The following is a 20,307-nucleotide window of genomic DNA, read 5'->3' on the forward strand; positions in this document are numbered from 1 at the left end:
CACACTATGCCTTATGAAAGTCAAGATGCTTGTAGATTTGGATCAGTGATGTAGAACGTATTTTTATCGTATATGCAGGATATATCTGGAAACATTTCTCAACAGCTGTCACTGCCTTCCAACCAAATATAAAAGGATGATATATGTTTTAGCTGAGAAGGCAAGAAAGTGCTTGTGCCCCCAAATTTATGGAATATCAGCAAAAAAAAATATAAAAAAAAAAGTATATTTCAAAATATCTTACAATATCTTCCAAAATAAAAGACATTCAAAAAACTGAGTATTGGAATAAGCTGAGTCCGAGGAAGATGAGAGAATCCAAGAATGAAACCAACAAAGTGTTCAGTCTCCACAGTGAAGCACAGGTCTCCTGACACAAGCTACAGGGCTGTTTATAATCATGATATAAGACAGAGCTAAGAATAACAAAAGAATGCTGGGAGGACTACAGATGGCAGGTTAAAGTATGTATGAGATACAGTTTCTCCAAAGCACATGGCTCTTCACTGATCTTGAGTGCCAAGCAGGGTTCATTTTACCTTGCCCACAGTCCTCTACCCATAGACAGATCAGAGACAAACAAGCCACCTTGTGCCTAAGACTGCATGAGTTATTTCTCCCTACTATACCTTTTCCATTAGGAAAATCCATAAATGAGGATGAAGACAAAAAAAGGTAATCAAAATTAATTTAACTTGTTTAAAACATTACACAGCTTGCTTTCGAACTGGGTATGTCTTAAATTAAGACATTAGTTATAATTATTATTATTTTTTGCATACTTGATTCTGATTGGACAATCTCATCCAGATAATGTACCATCAGGCAATGATTATTGCAAACCTAGAACCTGTAAGAAATCGTAAAGTGTATCGGCCTTAAAACCAATTTTAAAATTGACATTATTTTTAAGACTGAAGTCTAGACAAGAAACAGCCAGTTTTATGTACAATTCACGTCTGAAGGACAAGAAGGATAGAAATTATGTCAATCATCAGATTGTTCATTCTAAAACTTCAAGCTATTCAAACATTCGAGCTGTGCTATTTTCCCCCTTTAGTTCAGTTAACTGAACTGAATTATTAAATGATCCCTAAAGGGCACAAATGGACAAATAACACACTTAACCTTTTTATCTAATGACTTAATGAAGCAAATTGTTCTAGAAATATGTATAATTTAATAACAATGTACATGAATACAAATGATCATCCAGCAAGACTGTCACATTAAGTAAAATTTCAATTAATTCAATGTTTTGTATACAAATGAGGTGATATTTTTATAACAGTGTGCATATTTTTAAGGTCAGCATTAACATTTTTGTTAGCATTTATGTGTGGTTTATCAGGTTAACCATCTTCTGTGTGACAAAACAACACTGTCAAGCTAAAAGATAGTCAAAATGTAAATAAGGTAAGAGTATGCATGAAATCATTTCTTGATTTAATGAGTCTGACAGAAATTGTAATAAAAACATATTCATGAAATGTGAGTTAGTATTTAGTCATTTCGACATACTGTGCATTTCTAAATAAGTTGCCCTCGCATGGGAATAGACTGGACACTGTGTGGGAGCCAGCGGAAACGGAGCCTGGCCATCAGAGAGTCGTCAGGGTTCTCAAACTCAGAAAAGCCCAGATGGTTGAGGATGGCATAGACACCAGCTCTAGCTGCCACCTGCAAACCAGCACAACTCATAAATGCATATCTATATTCACGTCTCTGTGTGTGTGTGGGTAAGTGGGGTTTACTGCAAGACCTACACTTATGTTCATAAGTGGCGCAGCTGCTCACTTGTCCTTAAAGGATGGCAGGATGACAGTAAAATGCTTTTGCCTTGACAGAATATTAAACTGATGCATTTTCAGTGTACTTCATGATAAAAAAATTTTTTTTTTAATTAATTTAAATTAATCTACCTCAAGAACAATTGGGATGCTTTTCTTTGTAAACAAGAGGACAGACTGTTCAGTGGTCAAATGAGGTGATAACATCTTGCTAAACAGTTCAAGTTTAACGATATCTGTTAGAGCAGGGTTCTTTAAACTAGTGTGTTATCCAATAAATACACTACCATTCAAATACCTTTATTCAGCACGGACAGAAAAGACATTTATAATTGTACAAAAGATTTCTATTTTAAATTGAGGATGTTCTTTTGAACCCTCTATTCAAAGTAATCCCCCAAAAAAAGTAACATGGTTTATACACAATATTAATCAGCTGTTTTTAATATTAATTATAATAAGAAATGTTTCTTGAGCACCAAATCTTATTAGATAATTTCCAACTGTAAAAAGTAAGAAAACACTAGGTGCCTAACAGGCTTCCAATTCTCAGACCCCTTCAATCCGGGGATAAAAGATGTGGCTATAACCTAATGTTTGACTCAGGAAACCTCTGAATTAGACTGAATACATTTACAACTTCATATTGACAGACTGACATTTTCCCATGAATGTTTCATGGAACTCTATGTTTAGCTGCAGCACAGTGAGCCAGATAAGTGTTCAGCTATTATTCTTCTTGCCACAAGACAGGCCTGCTGCACCATGGGTGTCTTTCTTTAAACTGAAAGTGAACTTCCATTGTAACTTTTTTCGAAAACAAAAACTGGGTAATTTGTACCAAAGACTATAGAATACCCAAGACATGTCACTCGTATAGTTTTAAATGGGGAAAATGCAACACCTTCTGAATGAAAGAGCCAATCACTAATCAGTAAGATCAGCGCGGTCATTGTTGCTGCCGTTAGTAGTCCCGGTTGCTATAGAAACAGTCAGCGATCTGAGACGCGCTTTTAGGTCTGCGCATGCTCAATCAATTTGTTGATTTCAAATATGAAATTTTATCCTAAGCTTAGTGAACAGTTTTGGAGAATTTGGTTTCCCCATTCAAAGAGATAGGAGCTGCACTTAGATGCCCGAGAGGCGTTTCAAAGATGGCCGCAGAGTAAACTGAAAATATTTTTTTTGTGTTTTGTAAACTGAAAAAAATTAAATAAAAAAAGCTATGAGATAAACTGAACAAGAAATATTTAAGATTCTGCACTCTTACTAGGTCACGCAATGAAAATATATCATGTAAGTGTGAATATATTACAAATGTTTTGTTCAGACTTCACCTGGTACATCCACTGGCTGAAGGATCGCTTCCAGGAGTCTTTCTTCTCCAGATGGAGGTAGCAGTTGAACAGGATAAGATAAATGTAACGCTCGAGGTACTGCAGGCTCCTTAACCGCAACCACTGAGCATCAGCCTCTGATTTAGCCATCTTAATCTGAGGGGGAAGAAGTGCCAGTGAACTGATTGTTATTCCTCTAGTTTCCTTGCTATTTGTGACAAAATGCTGATGGCATCACATAATCAGCTGTTCAACCATTCTTATTAAAATAACACAGTTATTAATGTCAATGTCCATTCACTTTGGTACGTTTGTCTCGTGTGGTTTAAACAGCCTCTGACATCTACACAAGTGATTACATCAGTTTACATCGAGGTGCACATTGCTTGGTTGACTGATATGCATATTACATCTTCTGTTCTTGATATTCATTTCCTTAGAAATCTACTGAACCTCTATCTTTTTATTAGATAATTTACAAAAATGTGTGAAAAAAGGCCAGAATAATGTAACATGCAAATGATTTACCCATCAGAAAATAACTATTTTTCATCTTTTCCATGTTTTATTAACAGAGACAGTAAAGGAGATGACAGGAAAGGACACGAGGTGGAGAGCAGGATCAGGTATTTGCGTCACCTGCATAAGCAGTTGGAATATGTTTAAATAAGCCAAAAGCCTTTTTTTAAAGCCAAAGTTTGGTGTAAATGAATTAAGACATAAATATTGATCAACTAGCGCAAATTCAAACATGATACTTCATCTTAGATAAGCACTTGAATTACATTCCTGTGTATCACACAGAGGAAATACGTTTCACCAGATTTGTGAGCTTCTGTAACAACTGTTACATGATAACAATATAACTCATAATGTATATTTGGGATACAAATGAGTTGCACCAGTATCTCAGAATATATTTCAAAAGATAAAAATATAAAGTCTTGGACCCTAACTAAGTATTTGCAGGCCTTTTCAAAGCAGTCTTTTGGACAGCTCTCTGCTCATTTATTACGCTGCTGTTTTTCAAGGTCTTCACTTTAAAATAAAAACATGTTTTTCAGCCTTAAATTAAATGCATTCAGAGTGCTCTAAGCTGACGCACTGCAATGGGCATTACTAATCTCTTGGTCCTTTTCAGCAGATCAGCACAAATGAGAAAATTGTACCTATACAGCCTTTAGAAAGGCTATGTTAGGTACAAAAACAATTGCTTTGGAAGCAATCTATTATTCAACATGGCTCCTAAAAGCACTGACTGTCCTGACCTTTTTAGTTGACTTTTCCTGCTAAAGTTTATGCATGCAAAGCACATGAAAATAGTCAAATGAACAACATAAAAGTTTCTTCATTTCACATTTCACCTGTCTGTAAGTGGATATGATGATTTCCCGTAAATGGTAATGCATGGGGGTCATCGTCTCACTAACAACATCCAGAGCGACGTCCACCTCTCTCTTCACACGATGGCCATCAGGTAACAACCTTACCACCTGCATCACCACCTGTACGTGCACACATGCATGCATGGGTCACAATTCAATCAAATTGAATGTTTTTTAATCTATTTCTATAATAGAAACAATTTTATATTTAATGCACTAAACACATTCATTTACTTTGTATGGTTGGGTTTATTAATCATAGAATTTATATGTTCAAAATTAACAAAATGTTTATTTTAATGCTGGCACTGGCAGCTGTTTAAAGAAACACAACCTCAATGTACCTCAAACTCTCCTTTGGTGTACTTGGCATCTGGAACACTTACAATCTCATCTTCTTCACACTCAGGAAAACCCTGAAGGAAAACAGAGCCAGGTTTACGATTAAAAAATTTTCCTCTTCTAATCAATGTCTTGGAGATGAATACTTTATTTCTCATTTCCTCCCTCCATTTAAACAGCTGATAGCTGAAAATGACCTACATTAATGTGCCACAGGGTGAGAGTGGCGATCACCATGGCTGCAGTCGTTCGGTCTTTCCCATTATGACAGTTGAAGATAAAAGCACATTTGGGATCTACTGACAGACTGCTCTTCAAGGCCTCCAATAAGTGGTCAAAAACCTGAGGGAGAGCAAACATTTCAACTAAAATGTCAAATCTATACCATGCTTATAGTGTATTCACTTGCCTCTTCTTTAGGTGCACAGCAGTCAGACATGGGAATCCTCTGGTAGCTGAGACCTGGATGAATGCTCTTCTGATGGACAAAGAGCTCCTCTATGGTGTGACAAGTCTTAAACATCCTCATCTGTTTATACTGCTCTGTTATCACCTCAAGCCACTTCTCACACCTCAGGACGTCCTGCTTCAGCGCCAGCTCCATTTCCTGTGGAGATGGTCATATTGCTAAAGCTCCTTAGGTTGTTAGATCGCAGCTGCAGCTCTTGTGGGTAAAAACTGAAAAAATATTCAGCTCACTTTCATCTTAATTTACGATGAAATCAAAAGCTATTGCACCTGTACAACTGAAAAACATTTTAAAATACTATAAATGGATCAAATACTCATGCAATAAAAGAAGAATAAAATACGGCCTAAAATAAGATGGTTACATCACAACATAGCAGTTTTTGATAGCTTAATGAACTGCACTGTACTACATTGCTCATAGCATGTATGCTGTACCTACAAATATCTGTCCAACCCCGATACATAGAGCCACAACTACACTCTTCAATTCCATTTAATACATACTACTACAGCCCTGAACAGAATTGCACCTGGAGCTGCTGTGGATGTTGAACACAGACTGGAATAGGCTGTTCCAGACAGCCTGGCTCTCGTGGGGTGAACATTTGTCCATTTGCCTCCAGAACAAGCTCCTCCTGCAGATTCAGCCAGAGAACTGTAGAGTGCCCTCTCCTCTGGTCTGTCAGGTAGGACATCACGACAGCCAAAGCCTGAAATAGGCACAAACAAGATTTGATTATTTTTTTGTAGACTTTACAGACAGCCACAAATTAGAAGGCTGGGCTGCTGAAATGAGCTTTAGAATGGATTTACCTCAGAGTTTGGCTGGGCCATCCCATATAGAGCCATTTTGGAAACTCGTCTGAAATTGGCCACTTTCATCTCCTTGGATGTACTGAGCAGATCCGTTGCTAAAAACTCACTGGACACCTTTCAAAATGAAGATAGTATGTGTCACACACCTGGACTTATTTTGTGTGTTTTTTCCCCTGTGACCCAGTTTCTGTCTTCCGTGTGTGGTTTTGATTAGTTCCCAGGTGTGTCTAGTCATTTCCCCATATGTTCCATGTCCCTGTTAATTTAGTCATGCCATCCACCTGTGTTTCCCCAATTATCCCTTCTATAAAAGCCTTGTCCTTTCAGTTCTGTTTTGTCGGGTCTACTCGTCTAAATGTCATCTTGTCTACTTGTCACCTGTTACTTGCCACTTGCCTCTTGCCACCTGTTATTTACGACTTACCTTGTTTATGTTTTATTTAATAAATCCTTGTTTCGTTTATCCCTCGGCTCCGTGTTCCTTCCAGCAGCATAAGCCGTGACAGACGACCCGACCTGAAAAAGTTAAAAACTGCGTGTTTTCCCTCCGTTTTGTTTTCCGTTTTTTCAGTCTTTTTGTTTCCGTAGTGTGTCATGGATCCCCTCTATCGCCCCGAATACCTCCTCCTCCTGCTGGAGCAGGAGGGACTGTCTCTCGAGGACCATACGAGACGGTTTCTCTTCCTAGCTAATGCCACCAGCTACCCGGACCACGCGCTCTGCACCTTTTATCACGCCAGCCTGAACCCTAGGTGCAGAGCGTTGTCGCCCGAAGATGGTCCTCGGGAGGATTTCGCCGCCTTTATAGAGTGGAATCTGGTGAGAAATGGGTCACCTCTCACGGTCGGCCCAATGGAGGATCTCGCCAGGTCCACTCTGGACCCAGAGCCCAGCCTACAATCTCCCCACGGTACGAGGCATAAGCCCGAGCCCACCGATGACGGAGAGCCAGAGAGCATCCCGTCAGACCAGGTGCGAGAGCCGGCGACACTGCCCACCACGAGGGAGCAAAATATGGAGCGCCAAATGGGTCAACATGAGGGGGGTTCCAATTCACCTATGCCAGATCCTCTGTTAAGCTCAGGAAGGGCTCCTGTTCCCCCGTTAAGCCCAGGACGGGCTCCTGATCCTCCTGTAAGCCCAGGACGGGCTCCTGATCCTCTGTTAAGCCCAGGAAGGGCTCCTGTTCCCCCGTTAAGCCCAGGACGGGCTCCTGTTCCCCCGTTAAGCCCAGGACGGGCTCCTGTTCCCCCGTTAAGCCCAGGACGGGCTCCTGTTCCCCCGTTAAGCCCAGGACGGGCTCCTGTTCCCCCGTTAAGCCCAGGACGGGCCCCTGATCCCCCGTTAAGCCCAGGACGGGCCCCTGATCCCCCGTTAAGCCCAGGACGGGCCCCTGATCCCCCGTTAAGCCCAGGACGGACTCCTGATCCCCCGTTAAGCCCAGGACGGGCTCCTGATCCCCCGTTAAGCCCAGGACGGGCTCCTGATCCCCCGTTAAGCCCAGGACGGGCTCCTGATCCCCCGTTAAGCCCAGGAAGGGCTCCTGATCTTCCGTTAAGCCCAGGACGGGCTCCTGATCCCCCGTTAAGCCGAGAACGAGCTCCTGAACCCCCGTTAAGCCCAGGACGGGCTCCTGAACCCCCGTTAAGCCCAGGACGGGCTCCTGAACCCCCGTTAAGCCCAGGACGGGCTCCTGATCCTCCGTTAAGCCCAGGACTTCCGGATCCACATCGCCGCGTCAGTCACCAGAGCCATCTGTTCCGCCTAGGACCTCCGGCTCCTCCCCGTCACCCTGGCTCTTCGGCTCTCCGTCTCCGCCTCGGGCTCCTCCTCCACTTGCTCCGTTGCCGTGGGTCGAGTCCCTGGAGTCAGTGACCATTCCTCCTCCATGGCTCCTTCCACCGTCGGCCCCACCTTGGGCCGTTATGGCTGTGGCCTGGGTCCTGCTGGGTACCTCCTGCTTCACATCCTTCCTGGCTCCTCCCTCCGTCATCTCCTCCCTGGCTTCTTCCTCTGTGGTCCCTGTCTGCTGGCCCCCTCCTGGGAGGCTGTCCTCCACCGGAACCTCCTCCCAAGTTCCCACCCACGCCTCCCTTTGTTGTTTCTACGGTGCGAGGACGCACCTACCGGGAGGGGGGAGTACTGTCACACACCTGGACTTATTTTGTGTGTTTTTTTCCCCTGTGACCCAGTTTCTGTCTTCCGTGTGTGGTTTTGATTAGTTCCCAGGTGTGTCTAGTCATTTCCCCATATGTTCCATGTCCCTGTTAATTTAGTCATGCCATCCACCTGTGTTTCCCCAATTATCCCTTCTATAAAAGCCTTGTCCTTTCAGTTCTGTTTTGTCGGGTCTACTCGTCTAAATGTCATCTTGTCACCTGTTACTTGCCTCTTGCCACCTGTTATTTACGACTTACCTTGTTTATGTTTTATTTAATAAATCCTTGTTTCGTTTATCCCTCGGCTCCGTGTTCCTTCCAGCAGCATAAGCCGTGACAGTATGTGTATAATGCGCACGCCTATGTTTCAGGGAGAATCTGAGCTACAGGAGGAAGAGGTCATAGTTCGCCTCGGATAAGAGCAGGGCTAGAAAATCTCATGTTAATGAGATTCAGTCTATACTGTCAGTATTTGTTTTTAGAAAGACTGGCATATCAAGCAAGAAAAGGACTATTCAAGAATAAAGTAAAAAAACTATAACCTGGTGCAAATGAACATACTTTAGTATAACTATGTAATTGTTATTACATATTACGTTTAAGTGAACTTAATGTATTAATGTGGGATTTGGATACCAGGCATGAAAAAATACCGCTGTTGGGTGATTTTAACATTCATGTTTGCTGTGCAGATTTCTACTTTTAAGTTTGCTCTAAAGACATATCCATCCTCTCTTGCCTCAATAGCCCTTGATCATTGATTCAATTCTTGTTTTGTTATTGTTGTGTTTTAAATGTGATAGTCTTTTTTTTTTGTATTCTATTCTGTACATAACTGTGCTTTACAAATAAATATTGTACTATATGTGTATTTTTTTTTTCTGTTATAATATATAATCTCTACATCATCAAAGCAAACACAGAATGCTCCTGTAAAGTTAGCATATGATTTCCCTTTGGCTATGTTTTAGGTTTTCTATAAACGTAAACTAATGTTCTTAGAAAGTTCTGTGAATCAAAAATTGTTTGCCCTTACCAGGACTCGAATCCCATCAGTTATAAGGCTGGCTGGTGCTGAGAGTTCAGAGTTATCCATGCTGGCCAGCAGTCTGTAGATCCAAGCGTTCATACACAGCCAATGACTGAAGTTCTGAGGAAATGCCTGTGGATACTACAGAGATCGAGAGAGACAGCAGATAATAGAAAAATGATTAAAATAATGCCATATACTGACAGAAATAAATGATTTAAATATGGTAGCATTTAGTTTAGCAATACCTGATCATGAAGATATGCATTGAATATTAATAGGTACAAATAGCGTTCAAGACTTTGCAGTGTTCTTTGCAGGAAATAGCCTTTTGTGCTGCTTCCCTGTAGAAAGAAAAAAAAACCTGTAAAATGACACAACTGTGACCTTTATTTAAAGAAAAAAGCAAAAAAGAAACTGTTTTATAGCAGTTTAACTACATGGACACAAGAACGTTTTAGTTGAAACATACTTGAATCTGGTAATCTTCGCCAATGCCTTCAAGCTTTAGTTTGTTTTCATACACAGCATTTTTTATGTTATGCATCTCAGAGCACATGGCAACAGCATCATCAACCTATGGTACATATACATAAAAATACACTCAAAAAGAGTTATGTAAAACCATTCATTCAATAATGCGTTATATGTTTTGTAAGACATAAAAGGCTCAGTTTCTGTTTACTTCTACTACTTTTGCAATTGAATACACCCTTGAAAGCAACTGGAATAATTCATGAACCAAGAGTTTAACAAACATCATTAATACACTCTAACCTCATCAAGGACTTGTTGACCTTTAGGTAGGTGACTGATTAGCAACTGAATCACTTCGAAATTGAATTTGTGTTCACTCTTCTGTATTTCTTGCCTGTGAAAGAGATGAAGAGCAAGTAGAACTTAAACAGAGAATGGACCTTAAAACACAATATTACCACAGTAGAGTGTTATTAATTAAGCAATGCACTTCTTTGAGAAAGTAAACCGTAATTGATATTGTACTGACAGTTATCTATAGGTACCTAGGGCTCTTTGATGCCCCCTGCAGGTGATGGAAGACTAACGCTCCCAGAATTAAGCCAAGATTGGTGCGTCCCACCCCCACCTGGCAGCTGAAGAGTAGTGCAGGCAGAGGTCTAGAGCCGTCCCGCATCAAAGAGAGGTTTGGGGTCTCCTGGAGGACACAAGGGTACATGAAATTGTAAAAGCATATTGTCCAGACATTTGTCTGTGTTAATACGGCTTGCAAAGATTGATGTCACTGGTGACTGTGAAGTATAAATATGGTTTGCTGGCTAGCGCTGGGTTTAAAGTTCTGGGTTCTTGGGATGAATTACAGGTTCAGTGACACAAATCATCAGATATAAATAAACCAGAGCTCACATGGAGTTATATTAAACTTAGAAAGTAGAGGGAGAAAAAAAATATATAATATTCATGGAGATCTTACCCTAAGTATATTTACAAAGGCGTCAAATGTCTCCTCCAGTGGTGCCCCTTCCATAGGAAGCGGCAATCTGTAATATCTAAATTCATCAGATATTATCATTAAACAATATAGAATAATTTAAAAAGTAAGATTAGTTTTGATTCACATATGCATGTCTTTGTGCATCTATGGGCACTACTTTTGGCCAGGGTTTCATTTAAAACAGATTTCTGCTATTTTTAAACAAGGATCAAAAAAGTGTCTTCGAAAGTTTTTCCCATGGCATCATCATTCATTTTGGATACTGTTCAAATGCCTTTATGTTTGGGGTCAATAAATTACTTTGATTCAGCAAGTATGCATTCATTTATCAAAAGCAACAGTAAAAACATTTATAATGTAACAGCTATAAGCAACATTGCTAAAAAGATGTAAAAATTTGTAACAATATTTAACAATTAATTTTATTTGTTTTTGATCAAATAAATGCAACTTTGGTGAGCATAAGAATTTTATTTATAAACATAGCAATCCCAAACTTTTGAACAGTATAGATTTTATTCTGTCATAAAATATGAGCAATTACCTGTGCAGTGGCTGACTGAAAAGTGGTCTTTTGTAGACCTCCTCAGTGACATGAACGTCCTCCTCTGACAGAATCTGTACCTGCTGAGGTTCATCTTTAAAATGCTCAATGTCATTATAGACATAGAACATATTTTCACTCAGCTTGGCAAAGTCACACAACTGGAGAAAATATCAGAGTATTAAAACCTGACACTGAGCAGACACTATGACCTCTGTCAACATTTCACCATAAAAGGATGGCAAGCGATTCTCCTCATACTACTTGTTCTGCTCTATAACAGACCTCTTTCCGGATGGAGAGCTCTATTTGCTCTGCGCTGAGCTCTCTGTCTAGGTCATGCAGGTTCTCATGGAGGTTCTCTCTTCCTCTGGGAGTGTACGGAATAAAGTCTCCATCTGAGCGGAAAAAGACCACTGGTTCCTCCCTCAAATAGATGAAAATCACCTCCTGTTCACATATTTTTTTGGGACAAACAGCAATTAAGCTGATCAATATTTGAGTGTCTATCTGCAGAACATATGCTAGACAAAATGGTTAAAACCTCAATGTTTTTTAGGTCAATTGTATGCTAGATAACATAAAATCTAACATATCTAATGGTTCTTACAAAAAGAAAATAAAACGTAATGGGACCCCAAAGTGAACTGTGTTCATGGAAAGTGCCTCACTGCCTATCATCCTACTGGACAAGGACAAGAAGCACTCACTGACCTCACAGCCGTCAATCTGCAATCTCTGGAGGACCTGTTTGAAACCACTCAGGCTGGGTTGGCCCATTCCAAAAAGGGGGTAGTTTCCCTTGACCTTGCGGAAGTTGGGGGACCCGTGGCTTTTTGTAGTATTTAAGACATCAGCTCTATTGTATACATCCTGTATCATAAAAAACTCCCCCTGGACAATATAAAAGCAAGTCATAAAACTTATTTAATCGTAAATGACAAGAAATTTCCATCATTGATCTACATTTCCTGCTCATTACTGCATTTTCCATTACACCTCCAGGCTTTTTAAAGTATTAGGCTCTAAATATTTAGTTTAAATCTCAAAAAGTGAAACATACCAGCACTAGGTAGTGCTCTGGCAGCAGGTCAGATATCCTTCCCATCGAGTAGTTGGCAGATTGGATCTTGTCATGAATCTGAAACTCCTCCCTGCAGTTTTTTCTGTATAGAGAAAAATTGTCATATATTTAAAAACCTACAACTGATAATACATGTTTGTCTTTTCCTTTAAAGGGACAGTTCACCCTAAAATGACAAATCTGTCATTATTTACCCTCTACAAATTATAAAACTACAGTTTCTTTCTTCTGCACAAAAGTTGGTAACCAGCAACTGGTTGATAACTACCTTTTAAAAAAAAAAAAAAAAAAAAAAACATCTTTTGTGTTCAATAGAAGAAAGAAACTCATGCAGGTTGGGAACAACATGATGGTGAGTAAACGATGACAGAATGTTTTGGGGGGGTAAACCGTCCCATTAAGTCAAAGTGAAGCTGTTGACGGTATCTACAATAGTTTTTGCTCAAAGTGTAGCACATGGGTGTGACATTTTGTGCATATGAGAGCCCTTACGGACAGTTTTAAAAATCATCATGTTGCACTTGTCACTTACGTGATGACAACAGGGGCCACCTTGTTTGTGATGATGGATTTGGCCTTGCTGTTGCGAATGTTCACCAACTGTAGTGAGCGTCTGTGCTCAGCCATGCTGTTCCCTTGGTGATCAGCCTGGTGTGTAGGTGCAAACGCAGCAGCCTGGGAAGTTGCACTGGCACTCGTACCCATAATCTGCACAGAGCTGGAATGAGGATTTATACTGTGACTAATATAAAGTAAACAGGCAGACATGTAAGTCATTTTATATGGGGTTATTTCTAACATTTTCACTTTTTAAAGAGCCAGACACTCTTCAATTTCCTGGAACCCCAACACATGTAATGCACAACAAAAACCCCTAATAAAACACATTACTGAAGCTTTGAATGTGTTCTACAGTCCTAAAAGTAAGTCAGACTATCGAATTTGCATGTGCATACCATCTCTGTCGTATTTGATTGTTAAATGAATGGCTTACGGTCTCACAGCTGTGCCGCGTGTGTTCACATCCTTTGGTTTTTGCATCTTAGTTTCAGCAAAGGTTCAGGTCTGTCTTTAAATGCAAATCCTGTCAACACGAACTCAGTTTCCTGTTGCCAGCAGAATCTTAATCTAAAAAGCCTTTTATTTCAACTCCAGCAACCACCAATGTTTTGCTAATCTTTTTTCTGCTCTTTCTCGTTCAGTGCCTCTCTGGTTCTCTTCTCACAGTGACAGGATAGTCGTTCCAACCCTTCTGGGGGCCACGAGGAAATACAGTACATCTGGCAACCAGACGGCAGTGTGGGCGGCTCCAGACATTCACAGGGACGGCCCATGCAAAGGCCATGACGGAGACATTACAGAAAGCCAAAAGTAAGAGAAAGTGCAAGATGAAAGATTTCTGATGCCTTTACAGCTAACGGAATCTGAAAGTGTTTGATGTCAGAATCATGAAGCCAAACAAATTTCCTGCTTGTACTGCAGCAATAATGCAGTTAATTAAAGAAATTCTGTTTCTCCCCTCCTCTCTCATAAGATCAAGTTTGTGCCAGAGAGATATCACTGGGAAATATATGATAGGTCTGTGAATGTCATTAGCACATTCTTGCCTTATGTTTATATAACTGGCTGGTCTATTGAAAGTTTGGGATACTGAGTTGCTGGCACCAAGAGCAATGCTGCCCTTTTCAGGGGCTTGATTTAAATTCCATTTGTGTCCAAGTATCACGGTCACAGAACAAAAAACAACAACAACAACAAAAATCTCTAAATATGGATGGGAAAGGATGCATTTGTACAATGCTGCACAGATCAGTGCACAGATATGCAGTGAGTGGGAGTGACCAGTGATTGGCACATCCTTGTTTTTGCTAAGAAATGAGTTAAACAATATGTGAAAATACTGAAACAATGATGACAAGAGGTAACACATACACACACTGCAACACGATTTTAACAAATGCATGGTGAGTAAAACTAGGCCCTAAAATAAAATAAATAAATCAAGATTTTCCCTGAACTACTAATAACCTTTGATAACAATAAAACCTTTTTATTTTGTTATACTAAATAAATGTTAACCTATTTTAAGTTTTCATTTCTTTATTAATGAATTTAGGCTTCTGTCGTAACGTTATTAGTCAAATGATGTCTTCATTTGTTTCTTACTTCGGCCATTAATAAAATTAATCCTTGGAAATAAAGAATATTTTAGATATTTTTCAGCGACTTCTTATGCACGTTACATTGATATGCCTGGGGGTGGCTAGCGACAAATGCATTGACACTGATTCATTTAAACACTCCATTATTAATCTGTGGCTTCTTTTTTTTTCCAGAGTAAAAAAAAAAACTAACTGCCAATATAGTATCTAAAATACAAGTTACTTTAATTTTATTAAACTTGTATAAAACACTATCCCATTCTCTATTTATTTTGTTTTACAATGTTCTGAGAGTTAATGTAAATCAACTCTCCTCTAGTACTTAGTAAGTACACTTACCCACCAGCATTTCACAGGATGCTGACTGATAAGAGACTCAAACTAATTAATGCCAAGCAGAGTTTAAGACAAAATGACATAATTGAACACTTAATAGAGCACATATTTCTACCCTGAATCAAAGACAAGGTAATAGGATAGCAAATATCATAAATGTTTCCTCACCTGGTTACTGGCTAAAGGTAGAAGAAGACCAAGTCCATGTCACACACATCTTGAGTCCTGTCAATTAATGTCCCTCACGGGTCCAAAGACAATCAGTCATGGTGTCAATCCAGCAGAGCGAGTCTCAACAGACAGCAGTACAGATGGATTAAAATGGGGGGAGGAGAGGAGAGGAGGAGGAGAGAATGGCCTCCTTCTTCAGCTGCTTCTTTACTGGCAATATATATATATGTTATGGGAGAGGAGGATGTCAGTGGGTGGATTCTCATCTTTTCACCAGTCACTAACAGCTCCATCTCCCAGCAACGGTGCTGCAGACATGACTGAAATGTCGAAAAGCCTGCTATGTAGGGGGCAGAGAATGAATAAGCTGACACTTATAAGTTTAAACAGTATGATCTTCATAATATTCTGGGTTACACTTGGTTTTCTTGCAATGGTGATGGTTATAAACCTCAAGCTGCTGCATACCGCAGAGGGTAATTTTGCTCACTGTTGGCCAAGTTCTTATTTTTCTCCACTGCCACTTCGTCTAATGTCTTTCGCTGCATTTAAAACAGCCTCTGCTTGAACCGCTGGTGTGAAGTGGACACTTTGTATTGCCATGAGTTTCCAAGCAACCAAGCTCTCTTTACATGCATTCATCTACTGTAATAAGGGCTTCTAGCTAAAGACAAGAAAATAAACATAGACAACTCCCGCTTTGGTATAAAACAATTTGGCTTTACAAAAACCAGAGCCAAAACTAATTTACAGAGGCCCAGAATATTTTTTTTCTTGAATGTCTTACTGCTATCTTACTGCTCCATCTAGCGGCAAACCCTAGTATTTCAAACAGATTGTTTACATGACATTCGAGCATATTGAAATGCACAAGCATTTGGCAAAGAAGACAAACAGACAAGTTGATATCAAGGAACTTTTATTGATCTTGCTGTAACAGTGTCCACTGGCACTTCATTAAAATTAAATTGAACAGGGTCTCAAAGAAGAGAGAAAATACAGTTTCCAATTTCTGTCACATTAGATAAAACTTTCATCCTAAATCCCATGAAACCGAGAGCTAAATGCATTTCTGAAAGTTTCTGAGACCTGGGGTAAGTATGAAGAAAAAGTAAGCAGTGATGCTTTTTCAGAAAAACAAAAACTAAACGTCTATACTTCACAGAGTTGAAACTAGCTGGGATTTGACAAATCTATTACAGAAGGACAGTATATCAACTTCCCTTTACTGCAAATCATTATTACTTGAATATGACTATAATAAATTCTATAAATCAAACCAGAAATGAAAATGTGCATCTAATTGGCAAGGATTTCACCAATATTGAATATTTTCTAGAAAGTTAACTGCAACCGATCAAAGTCGAACCTAAACCATGTTTATTTTTTAACCAGTCCATTACTATTACAAATATTATACTGCTTTATCTTTCCATCTCTGTAAGAAAGTAAATAATAACAAACATGTTTCCAAAAATATAATGTTTCCTAGTAAAACACAGCAAGATCTTTATCTTATCCTCAACTTGAAAGTTTGAAAGAAATCAAACAGAAAATAACTGATCCTGTACTTAAGGTATGAAAGGGAACTGTATTTGACAGCTTCTCAGCTTAGTAAAGTAAGGCATGGATACAGAGGCTAAGCACAAGAGATCAGTGTGTGTGTGTGTGTGTGTGTGTGTGTGAGAGAGAGAGAGAGAAATTCTGTGCTTCAGAGACTGACCAGAGCACAGAATGAGACAAATAAAGTCTTGAGAATAAGTCTTATTCTCTTTAAGTCACTTTGTTTGGATAATCTCTTTGCTTAATTCTATTTCAATATTAATCTAACCTTCTCGTCTTCCACAAGATTTGGCATCCCAAAAAAACTCAACAACATTTAAATGATCGGTGAACTAAAGACTAAAAAGCAGATCGAAAGAACATGCATAGAGGAGCATTGGAAAGATTCAGTTCAAGTTTTCAAGAGGTTAGATCTGAATCAAAATATTAATGTCTGGTCACTACAAAACTATCCATCTTTCAAAGGATTGTTCACATTGTGTGGCTGTGAGACAGACAAAAAAACACTTCAATGCTTTCTAACCTTTGATTTGATTATCAAGTTTCGTAAGGATTGTAATAATCGGAAAGTGACAGTAGATGTCACAACTGATGTTAATGTTAAATATTCACCGTGCTATTTCTCCCATGAACAGAGCCATAAGAGGTGTACTTGTTAGGTACATAATGCAAGTGCTTCCTGAGACCAACTATTTTTATTTGTCATTGTTTCGTAAAGTATATTAAACCTTTGATCAGTCCAATGGTACTTGGCATTGTACACCTTCAACTAGACGATGTGAATTAAAAGCTGATATTGACATTTCAAGTGTCTCGCCATGCAAAGGTAGGTACAAATCACACTGATAGCATGACAAATCTGAACAGAAACATTCTCTATGACCTAAAGTAACAGTTTGGTCTTTCAAAATTGTGATTAGATGTTATTACTTAAAATTAACCAGCTATAAGGGCAAAAGGAAATTAGAAGACTATTGACTGAAATGCTTATTTTGGGGTAGTTCTAAATAAAACTAGAAAATTGGTTTGGCATTATAATCCTATATAAATTCAACCGAGTAATTAAGGTATGTGGTCTGTTTTTGGACAATTCTATAAAACTATTTTTCTGAGTTGAACAAGTACCTGAAAATAAAAATCTAGAACAAAGTCACCTGTTTTAACGGATATAAAATACTTGGAATGAATACGGAATCCTTTCATTTTTTTTTAAAATCAAAAGTATGATGATTATCCTGCTGTCCCTTTTGGAAAAAAAAGATCTTACATTTAGGAGGACATGTACATACAGATAACTGCATTTCCTGACATGGGTGCAAATCAGTTTACATGTGAACCAAGCAGACTGCATTAAGAGTATCAACTAGAACAGTGTACTCTGATCTATCAGCAGTGAATCTCTGATGGCTGATTTGTTTATGAGTCTATTACAGTAAATTGGTAACATATCCGGGCACTTACAATACAGAATTTTCCCTTGCTCTGTGACTTAAGCAAGTACAGCTGATGGCTGCCCTGAAACCTAAACAAAAAGAGATCAACAGGCTCCCAGGTTAACTTTCAGGGCTCCAGCAGCCCCACTGGGTAAACTTTTAGTCATTTATCCCCATGATTATGCAACACCCAGCAGCTAGAAAGAGCTAAAGGAGAGGGCTCACAACATTGGTTTCTACAAGCCAAGCCACTGGCACACAGGTACCAGGTAATAAATCATTCTTCACGTTGGTTCCTCTCCTTTAGATGTCCATCTCAAACTGAGCATCTTCACCTGCAACACACACACAAAAAAAAAAACCTTAATCCATGACCACTAAAAGAGAATAGTATGAGTTTGCACTTGTCTAACCCTTGTCAACCAGACCCATTACTGTTTGTGTACATAAGATGATTGAGCACAAAGCGGGGAGGTTCCAGTGGAAACAGTTCCAGTTCGGTCAGTTTTAAAGACTAACCTTGCCCTGGCTTGGCATCGTGGTTGTTGATGTTTTTAGCCTCATTCCTCTTGTTTTCACTCAGGACGTTCTTGCTTGTCACTCCTGGGATAACCGGCAGATGTGCCGGCGGGGTCTGGGCGATGGGCGAGTTACGCCGGTCTAACAGGAACTTACGATCATAGATTATTCGGGTTCCTGCATTGTCATAATAAACACACTGTCAAAAAATGGTTTTTTTTAACTACCAGCCTGCATAAAATGTCATAATCCTGAAGCAATCTGACATATTTCCTTTAGTGTTACAAAGAAGAAAACAAGTCACACTGGGTTGAAAAAATATGAGAATGAGAAAATGATGAGAATTGAGTGAACTTTGACTTTTATGATAATCATCTGCATTAAAGTGAAACAGACGTTAATATGGCACATTTTAATGCTTTTGAAATCACAAAGACTAATTTAGTATCATTGGTCGCAATAAACAGTAATAAAATTAAGCAATCAAGACACTGGGTAGGATGTTTACTGCTACATGTGCCGTTCTCCGTATATGTTTAATATAATGCATTCCTTTATTCTGTTCCATTCTGTCCATCAATCATGTTGATCAGAGAGACGCACAGGCGGCGCTGTTTTTGTTTTGAACTACATGGCTGTGTCTCAAAAGCACAGGAAACAGCCTTCCTAGTCAACATGTTTTGGTGATCGTCAGTTTAAACTTCTCGACAGTTTGAGCGTTATAACACTACAGCCAAACTAACTAAACGTTCCTACGACCCCTAAAAGTCTAAGCAAGTTACAGAACACAATGTTTTGAGACACAACCTTTTTATGTGGTTACGGCTTCCTGGCCAACACAGGCACCCCTCTAACATTAGACGGTCTCCACACAAACAGCAGGTGAACGCCTGCAGATATAATGTGGGTTGTTACCTCCCGGGGTGGTGGAGAATAAAGTGCCTCCGGGAGTGGTGCAATAGTCGTGAGGTAGCTGCGTTGACTCGTTGATCAGCACCGTCCTGGTCGGGATGGTTCTGCTCTCACTAAGCTGACGACTGGACGACATTGCACTTGCTTCGGGTGCTAATCAGAGTCGAGCGATAATTTTTCCCGACGGAAGGTAAAAACCTCGGGCCCTTTCCCCTCGCTTCTTATCGCTTTCCCAAGGCTTTCTTAACGTTCGGCTCGTCCTCCCAGCCGTCAGCACCGACCCCTCCCTCCGCCAGGCAGGAAGCGAAGAGCACTAGGAGGATATGACGTCAATGGAGAATCACGTCTCACAAACGCCTACTCTTTGATGTCTATGCGCCCACTCCGCAAAACGTCATTATTTATTTAATATTTAGCGAGGAAAGATGCCTAGATGGTAGAATGAATATATTCTATATTATATATCAAATCAAATAATATAATTTTATATATTCATTAGAAAAGAAAGGTAACGAGAGCGTAAGAATATAATATAGCGAATAAACCAGTCTATGGAATAAACAACGTAATCTTCAGATTATATTACTAATAATTAAGAATTTTCAATCTCTTATGCTATAATTCAACAAAAAGCAATATTGTGAAATATTATTATAATTTCAAATAAGTTTTATCAAAGTTATTTATATCAAATGTTATTTTATGTTATTCATGTCAATGTTATTGTGTCAAATGTTATCTGGATTTTCAGCAGCCAGTCTTGAGTGTCACATGATCCTTCA

The 20,307-nt window shown here is 39.4% G+C and overlaps 2 protein-coding genes across 3 annotated transcripts; both read right to left on the reverse strand.

The window, feature by feature from the left end:
• Nucleotides 1-1,087: 1,087 nt before the first annotated feature.
• On the reverse strand, nt 1,088-14,010 carry LOC132156994 (paladin-like). Of its 2 annotated transcripts, none has more exons than XM_059566100.1 (20): nt 13,424-14,010; nt 12,962-13,147; nt 12,409-12,511; nt 12,060-12,239; nt 11,631-11,795; nt 11,346-11,506; nt 10,781-10,856; nt 10,353-10,504; nt 10,108-10,201; nt 9,803-9,907; nt 9,579-9,674; nt 9,337-9,471; nt 6,139-6,255; nt 5,856-6,035; nt 5,264-5,461; nt 5,056-5,196; nt 4,857-4,928; nt 4,492-4,632; nt 3,128-3,283; nt 1,088-1,680 (listed from the first exon to the last, which is right to left on the reverse strand). In XM_059566100.1, the coding sequence occupies exons 1-20, from the start codon at nt 13,468-13,470 to the stop codon at nt 1,531-1,533; spliced, it is 2,655 nt and encodes an 884-aa protein (XP_059422083.1). In that variant the 5' UTR covers nt 13,471-14,010; the 3' UTR covers nt 1,088-1,530. The 2 variants fall into 2 exon arrangements, with proteins under 2 accessions (XP_059422083.1, XP_059422084.1); XM_059566101.1 differs by having other exon boundaries at nt 13,432-14,009.
• Nucleotides 14,011-16,000: 1,990 nt separating this feature from the next.
• Nucleotides 16,001-19,836, reverse strand: LOC132156997 (eukaryotic translation initiation factor 4E-binding protein 2-like). The gene is made up of 3 exons (XM_059566103.1): nt 19,529-19,836; nt 18,614-18,790; nt 16,001-18,429 (listed from the first exon to the last, which is right to left on the reverse strand). Exons 1-3 carry the CDS (start codon nt 19,659-19,661, stop codon nt 18,398-18,400), a joined length of 342 nt encoding a protein of 113 aa, XP_059422086.1. The 5' UTR covers nt 19,662-19,836; the 3' UTR covers nt 16,001-18,397.
• Nucleotides 19,837-20,307: the final 471 nt, after the last annotated feature.

This window comes from Carassius carassius, chromosome 14, assembly GCF_963082965.1.
Source record: "Carassius carassius chromosome 14, fCarCar2.1, whole genome shotgun sequence".
Classification (NCBI taxonomy): Eukaryota; Metazoa; Chordata; class Actinopteri; order Cypriniformes; family Cyprinidae; genus Carassius; species Carassius carassius.